General features: G+C 41.9%; 1 protein-coding gene across 2 annotated transcripts in view; it reads left to right on the top strand.

The window, feature by feature from the left end:
• The window catches only part of rnf165b (ring finger protein 165b), a 17,164-nt gene that overhangs the window by 2,815 nt on the left and 4,784 nt on the right, over positions 1 to 9,565 (top strand). Inside the window, exons 2-7 of one of the 2 annotated variants that reach the window (XM_046034900.1) lie at positions 1,578 to 1,905; positions 2,077 to 2,208; positions 3,874 to 4,003; positions 4,149 to 4,253; positions 4,671 to 4,766; positions 5,317 to 5,420. In XM_046034900.1, coding sequence (XP_045890856.1) covers positions 1,578 to 1,905; positions 2,077 to 2,208; positions 3,874 to 4,003; positions 4,149 to 4,253; positions 4,671 to 4,766; positions 5,317 to 5,420 — 895 coding nt within the window. The remainder of the gene's footprint in view (positions 1 to 1,577; positions 1,906 to 2,076; positions 2,209 to 3,873; positions 4,004 to 4,148; positions 4,254 to 4,670; positions 4,767 to 5,316; positions 5,421 to 9,565) is intronic. The other variant, XM_046034901.1, reaches the window with a different exon arrangement.

Here is a 9,565-nt window from a genome sequence, read left to right on the forward strand (position 1 = left end):
TATAGTGTTTTTCCTAACCTTCAGTGTGCTTCTTGCTGATTTCCAATTTCCATTTATTGTCCTCCCTCTCCCCTGTCCCTACTTGCCCACCCCGCCCCCACCCCCCACCCCCTACATCCCCCACCCACCTCCTCTCCTGCTGTGACAAAGATAGACAATTTCCACGCTTCCTCCATCACAGGGCCTGAATGAGTCTATCTGCTGTCATTCATGGTGATCGTTATCACTGAGACGCTTGAAAACGCAGTGTGATACTCACTGTCTAGATTTGAACGTTTGACCCACGGCAGAAAGGTCATCCCTTTGCTTGCCCGGCTACACTGACGACTTGTCAAAATTAAAATATTACTGAAAAGTCATTGCACATCTTTCCGAGGTGTGTTTAAAACCACACTGCGTTTTTTTTTAAGCGTACTCCTAGTAAATGCAATGTAGACTTTGCCTATTTCCTCATGATTTAAAAAAGAGAAGAAAATCCACTGTTTACATCAGAATTCGTTTTGTCTTCTACACTGTCAAAGCAGATTAAAACTGAACCGTGCTGAAATTTTCCATCTTCTAAGAACTGCACAATTTTAATCTCTAAACTGGTATGCTTCTGTAAAATTCACTGCTTCAGTTTCTGCCAGATGGACATAACAGAGCAAAGTATGTTGAATCGTGTTCCACTGCGGGCCCGTCATGGCTTCCTTTGGCCGGGGTTTCCTCAAAAGTTTCGAATGAAAGCTAAAGTTTTTTATTGCAGTTTCCCCAGCCCTCCCATAATCGAAAAGGTCTTTTTAAGCTTAAGCATGGAATTAAAACCATACTGCAGTACGACACGTTTCAAATTTACCACAGCACAAGTTTGCCAGTCTTTTTCTCCAGTCTCTACAGTAGACTGTTCACTGCAGTTGCCAAATAGCTGTGGTTGGAGAGAGTTTAAAAAAAAAAAAGACATTTGAGCTATTTCCTCTCAGCTCCTGAATGTTCACATGGGAGGAGAACAAGTAGAGCTATACTGTAGGTGTAAGACACAAAGGAACAGTAGGTTTCAGTGAGCATAGCATATATAATGTGAATTTGCAGTCTGATTTCATTTTTAAGAAGGAAATAGTTGTTCTTTATGGTTACATAGATAGTGTTGGCGCCTAAGTAGTTTAATGCGTATCTTAGACAGCCAGGTACTATTTTTATTTATTTATTTTTTTGAGTGCGATGACCCAATGTCAGCTACAGAATTTACAAGAACTGAGCTGAGTTGAAGACCATATACTGGTAGATTTCATCTGTTCTGATCCAGTTCGCTTGTCTGTGAATCAGAAGACCAGGAGTCGATCCAGAGGTCGGAAATGCAATTAAAAGAAATGAAAGCTCACGTTTTGTGTGCAGTACCAAAAGTGGTTGTCATATTCATGGTACCTGTGGTAACCATCATTTTCCCACCCCCCACAGAAGTTTTTTTCACCCTAGGTAAGAGGTAGGGCTTCATTAACATGCTATATCACACAAACACACTGACACCACATTTCACCCACAATTAATTCCATCTAATCTGCCCCCACAGGTGCCTGATAACTTCTCCTTATCCTCCACAGGATCCCATTTCAACCGGCAACAGCAACAGCAGCAGCAGCACAGCCATGCTACCTCTTGCCGGCACTTCCAGTTAGGTCCTCAGGCCCCGCTGCCCATGGACTTCCCCATGCCCCACCCAGGGCAGCCACAGTCAGGCATTAACCCCCACCTGGCCCCTCCCGGCCACCAACATGGCCCTCCGCTCCACCCGCCCCTCAACCCCCTGCCAGCTCCCCAGTTCCAGGACATCCCTGCCCCTCCCTTCCTACCTCAGGCATTACACCAGCAATACCTCCTCCAGCAGCAGATCCTCGAGGCCCAGCACCGACACATCCTGCCACCCTCCAGGTATCCACACAGGTTTGCAGGGAACTTAAAAATAGTACACAGAAGCTTATCTGTTTCAAGTTAACCAGATGCTTTAAGCAGACCGTTGGGGATTTTGCAGGGACATTATATTTAAGTGGATTTCTGTTTCTGTTCCCAGGATGTTTTCAAATGCTTGGTTATTTGTCTCAGCAGACGCACCCCAGAGAGAGTTCCTCACCAGCCCCACAGACTTCGACCTGGCTATGAGTTTGCGCCCCCTCTTCATGTCTCTCCTCAGCCGGTGGTGCAGCAGCCGCGCTACCTGGCCGAGGGCACAGACTGGTAAGCAATATACCTCATATAATAAATTATGCTGTGCCACAGAGTCTCAACAGTCTCAATTATTTGTTGTATATTTAGATTTCTTAGCAACAAAGTCTCCTTAAATGATGCACAATAATACAATACTCATTTTCACCCTGATAATTTAATTTGGAAGAGATGCTTTTTTGAGACCAGATTAAAAGGTTTTAAGACCGAGTTGAAAACAGCCCAAATCAAATCAACTCTTATTTGACACTAAAATGGGCAAATATGACTGTATACATCTCCTCAAAAGTAAAATTATTACATAAGCTGCTTTTCGACCCAAGGAACTATACCCCGTAACTAGGAACCTTTGGAGGAACTCACTGCATTTGCAGTTTCCACCGAAGGGACCAGGGTCTAAATTTAGTTCTTGGGTCTTTATTTTACCCACCAAAAAGACCCTGCTCAGGCAGTAGTACTTTCTGGAAAGTACCAGTACTTTGGGGGGTGGAAGTGGGGCTTGCCTTGCAGTGAATGGGCGAGTAGAGGCTACTGGCTTTAAATCGAGCGTGTTAGGTGTTTTTCTACGACTGCTCCTCTCTTGTTCACTGTTGTTTGCAAACCATTAAATCACAATCAACAGTCAAATAACACACACAAGTCTCACCGATTTCCGCCTGAGATCGTACGTCGGCATTGTATGTATTGCTTGGAAATAGCATCCAGCGTGCAGCTGTGTGTTTACAGCAAACAGGTAATAGAGTTACGTTCAGTGCTGGGTCTAGAGTTGTTGTTTTAAGTTTTCATTATATTCCACTCAAATCTGATGTTCATTTATAAATTTTGCTCATGGATAGTGGTTACTAAATAATGAGGCCTGTGCATGGCTTTGTACGCCGTATAGGCCTATAGCCTACTTCAGCTGGTTAATTTCCCTAATCTTTGCAGGTCTTTAGACCATGCAAAGACCACCAAATGTTAATGTAATTACCAAAGTTTTATGATTAGTTTTTTATTTGGTGTTGACAAAAACATAAAAAAACATCTAAGAGCACAGGTTATGAAGACAAAACAATCACAAGACCAAGACCGGTCCAAACATAAGGGAATAATCTTACTTTGTCTGAAGTACCCCTCACAGCCCTGTCACGTGAACTCAAGTACCCCTTCAACGACACCTTGTATTTCAACCATTTAATCCATTACTTATAGCCATAACTCTTTTAACTGTTATTCTATTACTTTTAACTAACAGTTTTTACTGTATCTTTACTTTAAGCTATTTCACAATTCATCTATTACTTTTGCCTATCTATTTTAATAATTTATTCATTACTATTTTAATTGTTTAAAATGTCTGTATTAAGAGAGCTTCTTATATGTCCATGTTGTTTATGCATTACCTTTATCTCGCCATTTCAGTCATATATCACCACTATAACCTAATTGCTTAGACTTCTTTGCCCGCTTGCTTACTTTTAATAAACTCTCAACACATCGTATTCTTAATATGTTATAGCAGACTCAATATATGGATATATTTCTTCTTTCAAACCGTTTTACTCTGCAATCTTCCCATATACCTCCAAGTGTGTAGCAGAATTAGCCCCTGCGGTACAAGTACCCCTGGAAGGGAATCTCTGGTCTAAGCTATGCCGTGGTTACACTGTACTGACTTGTTTTTCGGTTTCTGTCCAGGGATCTAAGTGTAGATGCTGGACTGCCCCCCCACCAGTATCACATCCATCCGCTGCCGCAGCACTATCAGCACTACTTGACCTCTCCTAGGATGCACCACTTCCCTAGAAACAATGCCTCAACACAAGTGGTGAGCCGCCTCTGCCTCATTACAATCAATCATGTTCGTTTCGATGAACTCCCAGCGATTCCCCTCTGGGTTTCTGAGATTAAGACCCCCCCCCCGATGTCTTCTGCAGAGCTGACGCTAGCTTCTTCTATCTGTCATCTTCCAGGTTGTCCACGAGATCAGAAACTACCCATATCCCCAGCTGCACTTGCTGGCTCTGCAGAGTCTCAACCCCTCCCGCCACGCGTCTGCTGTTAGAGAGAGCTATGAGGTTCGTGCTTCTACTTCCTCTCTCTCTCCTCAGCAGACACACCAGTCTACACCAATCTATCATTGTTTTCTCTGTGACCAATGCTCTGGACAGGCTCGAGTGTGTAACTGATTTTCTTATTTCCAATTACTCTGGGTTCCAGATGCCTCAAATGGTCCAACTGCCTTTAATCTCATGACATTTGTTTTCATTTGATTAAAAGGCAGTTGATCTTGAAAAGCCTCTTTTCTGTTCCTTGAAGCACCAATTATTTTATTGTATCAAAGGATTCCACACTTGTATTTCTTTTGCATGTGAACTTTTTATTATAAAAATGTTTATTAGTGTTTATCTCAGCAGGCAAATACAGAAAGGCCTTTTGTCAGACTTTAAACTGTAATAATTAAAATACATGTCTATATATTGTTTCCTATGTAGGAGCTTCTGCAGCTGGAGGACAGACTGGGCAGTGTAAACCGTGGAGCGGTCCAAACCACCATAGAGAGATTCACCTTCCCCCATAAGTACAAAAAGGTAAAATTTGTCCTTTTTACTTGCAAGCTGAGTGGTGGATCTTCCTGATGTGGTCTGGTACAGACGAAGCATTGGGCAAGAAATAAGTTGCGCTAGATGTGAGAGACGGGACTGGAAAAGAGAAGCACTGGGTCGAAAGGATCAAAGAGTTGAGAGACGAGAGTGGAATGGGGGTCACGACTCTCACAGTAGTTCAAAGGTCAAACTAATTTCCGTTAGCAGATTAGTGAGACAGGTCTGCAGTGTGCACAATTTGAGGCGAAGGGATGACTCACCCAGCTGTCTGCAGATATGTGCGTGGAATGAATTTCAAAAAATGTATCCACCGAATATGACCCAGATACTCTGGAAACAGTGTCAGATCATTTGGTACATCGTAAGTGAGAAGATGTAATTGAGTCTTTTCCATCTGATGTCTAGTTTATTTCTGGGAAACTTGATAAGGTGACTCTTTTCTTCTTGTCTGACTCAGAGACACCCGTGGGACAAACATATCTGCTCCTAACAGGCAACAGCACGACACACTTTAATAATTAAAGTCTCTCTGCAGAGAATACCCCAGGACCTGAAGATGTGTCTGGATGATGAGGAGCTGGACACCGATGAGAAGTGCACTATCTGTCTGTCAATGCTGGAGGATGGAGAGGATGTCAGGTAAAACTATATGCTCATCTTTCGGGGGAAATGCTGGCTATACAGATGTGCACATGAGCTTTGCATACACATTGTTGTCTCCTGGGGGATACATTTGGTTGACCTGTCCTGCTCCTCCATTACATGAAACTTTTTAGCAATTATGAGGTACAAGAATGCGATGTCGGTCTGTCACTCCACCACTTTAGTCCAGACTGAAATATCTAAACAACTATTGAATTGATTGACATGAAATGTCGTACACACATGCATGGTCCCCAGAGGATGAATCAGGCTGACTTTGTTGATCACCGGACTGAGATGAGACATTTGTGGTTTTGAGTGAAATATGCGGACAACTATTAAATGGATTGTGATGAAATGTATATCCCCCTCAGGATGAATTGTAATAGCTTTGTTCATGCCCTGACTTTCATCTAGCACCACCATGAGGTCAAAAGTGCTATTTGCCCAACACTTGGTTGGTTTATGAGTAAATACCTGCAGAACTAATGGCATTCCCAAAACCCCAGCTGTAGTTTGGTGGGGTGTGTGATTCTGGATAAATCCAACACCATGACAAACCTCAAGATATCGAGCAAATAACGACACACGTAATGTAACTAATGTTAGCAAAGTTGTGGGTTAGCAGGCTGTCGCTACAGTTGCCGCTGTGAAGCTAACATGCAGGGAGGACGAGACGGCCCCAAGAGCCAGCACATCAGCTCCAGACAGTGATACAACTACTAAGTGCTACTATAGCTAACATCACAACAACAGCATGTCTTGGCAAACTAGAAAGTAAGCTGAATGTCCGTGGGCAAGTCATTTAATGTTACCTGACAACAAATCATGGCTGGAAAAGTGTTGTGTGGCTTGGTCCGAGAAACGTTTTGTTTCCCATTTATAGAGCCAGGGCTGTGTGCAAACACTGGATTTACTTCAGCGGAGACACACAACAATCGGACAGATAGTGGACTGTGAGGAGATACTAGCTGAATTTGACAAAAATACGTGCATTGGGTTAGAATCGCATACCCCACCTTTAAGTGCTAATTGTTATGGTAACAAGCTAAACTAAAATGGTGAACATTGTACATGCTGAACATCAGCATGTTAGCTTAGTCATTTTGGGTATTTTAGCACGCTGAAGTTAGCATTTAACTTTAGCCTCACAGAGCTGCTAGCATGGCTGTAGGCTCTTATGCAGCATTCATGTCACATCGAGTTATCTTGATTAGGTGTTTATGACTCGTAAATAGCCTTCACGACAACTTCCAAGTCGTAAATTAGATAAATCTGACTTGACACTAACTAGGCCCATCTGCCTACACTTGTAGGCTACTGTGCATGTCACTGTTTACTTTGCAATGACTCCCTGTCTGTTTTCCGCCGCCACAGTCCCATGTTACATTCAGTAACAGTCCCAGCTCGTTATTGTTGCATGCAACAACAAAAAAAAAAATCTGCTCTGATTCTTCGTATGCATTTCTTTATTCTTTCTTTCTTCATGTTTACACCGGCACGCGCATGCCCAGTGTACCTGATCGGCCAATAGATGGGCGTTTTCAGTCGTTTTAATGTAGACGGAGATCAACTCTGATACGCACCTAAAACGCTCGTGTGGACGGAGATCGCATTCATTTCAATTCTCCATTTGTAAATTGAAATGGAGTAGTGTGGATGGGGCCTAATACGGAAGTGCAAAACCAAACAAATATGTACCCCATTGTTGTTCAGTATGAATAAACTCAAATTGAATGGATATGGTGTTATATTAGCAATACAGTATTATAATCCTCACATAGCCAACTCTGTAATCATACAGCCATTTTGATGACATGAACACTTACGAGTCTTTAATGTGGGAATCTTCCCTTCTCTCTTTTCCATCTATGTTATCTTCTATTATCTTGTTCTCCAAAAGAGGATTTTTTTTTTGGGTGAGTTTGTTGGCAATAAATAGATCTTTCTCTTGTGATTTTTGGCTGGTGAGGCGGTTTAGATTGGCTTGAAAATTCTTCAGACAGACATTAAGGAATGTCTCATTTGTCCATAATATTTGTCTTTACATCCAACCTCTACAATGCAGTGGACCTGGCACAGTGCTGTGAACACAATTTGCTCTTAAGGTTGTTTGAGGAAAGCTGGTGGTAGTCTCCCCAGACAATAGCTTTCCTGCTGATTAGACCTCAGAGAAACGTCTTCACATTTACTTACTTATATATATTAACAATGCGTTCCTTCAAAATGGATACAAAGTCAGAGTCTAAGCTGTTTTTAACCCTAAATTGGTTCTGCCGTGTAAGTTCAAAACCTCAGGTTTGAAAATCCTGTCACAGGATTTCTTCCGGCTCCTCATCTTGAAAAATACCACCCGAAGGCAACATTAGCAATTCAGAAAATCTTATGATGTGTGTCCAGTGTTGTGATCTGGCAAAGTGACAGAGGAAGTTATTTACTCTGTGAAAAAGAAAAGGGGAAGGAAGAACAAAGTAGGTGAAAACTGGAAACGGGGCAGTGTTCTGGTGATAGTTTGGTTTTGCTTATTGATTATATTGTTTGTGCAACATGTTGTGGTGGGAATCATCTTCCGAGCATTCATCATTCATGATGTTTCAGGCTTTTGTTTAGTTCGGAGTCATAAGGTTAAGGTTAAAGAAGACAACTGTGAGAAGACCATGCTCCTTTGGTTTTGTCCTTGATTATTTTGATTTCTGTAATTCGATAAAAGTGGATAGTTCTAAATGCATGTGATTACCCATAAAATACACTGAAATCCTTCTGATTAACTGTACTATAAAGCACAAATGTGGATTTTCAGCAGCAGTTGCCACAAAATAAAATCAAATGTGAGTGAATTTTGATCCATGAGGTCACTTGAGGCGCATTCTGTTGTCAAATGTGAACCACAGTCAGACAACTGGCTCTATTCTAGACATAATCTGCATGCTAGGCATGATAGGACCCATGAACACATTTAAAGGCCTTTAACTTGGTGTAACTAAGCAGTGTAACCACAGCTGTTTCCTAACTATTTTTTTGTTTGGTTTACTGACAATTACAATGTATTTTGAAACATTTGAAAAATCTCAAACATTTTCAGAGGCAGACCAATAAAGTCCTTGACTTATTTCCATCGTTGTCACTGGTGTTTACACACTGCGCCGACCTTTATCAAGATGGAGACAAGCATCCAATGACTGCTATTAAAAAGTATTTGATAATGGGAACTAAAAAATGAAATTGAATCATAACAACAAACAAAAGTTGACATTTTTTTCTGAAAGCAGGCTAAGGGAACAACAATCTGATTAAAATCATGAATTAAAATGATTAATCTTTTTCTCAGTTAATCAGTTGTTTTGACTATGAAGTTTCCATTATGATTCCCATAGTGGAAGGTAACATTACTGATAAAGATAAAAATAGTTATTTGATCAACAATCCAAACCCCAAAGATATTAAGTCATTCTGTATATGTCAAAGAAGAGCAGCAAATCCTCACATCGGAGAAGCTGAAACCAGAGATTGTTAGACATTTTTGCTTGAAAAAATGACAAATTGTAACTTGAGTTATCAAAATACACTGCTCAAAAAAATAAAGGGAACACTTAAACAACACAATGTAACTCCAAGTCAATCACACTCCTGTGAAATCAAACTGTCCACTTAGGAAGCAACACTGATTGACAATCAATGTCACATGCTGTTGTGCAAATGGAATAGACAACAGGTGGAAATTATAGGCAATTAGCAAGACACCCCCAATAAAGGAGTGGTTCTGCAGGTGGTGACCACAGACCACTTCTCTGTTCCTATGCTTCCTGGCTGATGTTTTGGTCACTTTTGAATGCTGGCGGTGCTTTCACTCTAGTGGTAGCATGAGACGGAGTCTACAACCCACACAAGTGGCTCAGGTAGTGCAGCTCATCCAGGATGGCACATCAATGCGAGCTGTGGCAAGAAGGTTTGCTGTGTCTGTCAGCGTAGTGTCCAGAGCATGGAGGCGCTACCAGGAGACAGGCCAGAACATCAGGAGACGTGGAGGAGGCCGTAGGAGGGCAACAACCCAGCAGCAGGACCGCTACCTCCGCCTTTGTGCAAGGAGGAGCAGGAGGAGCACTGCTAGAGCCCTGCAAAATGACCTCCAGCAGGCCACAAAT

This window comes from Micropterus dolomieu, linkage group LG21 (genome assembly GCF_021292245.1).
Source record: "Micropterus dolomieu isolate WLL.071019.BEF.003 ecotype Adirondacks linkage group LG21, ASM2129224v1, whole genome shotgun sequence".
Taxonomy (NCBI): domain Eukaryota; kingdom Metazoa; phylum Chordata; class Actinopteri; order Centrarchiformes; family Centrarchidae; genus Micropterus; species Micropterus dolomieu.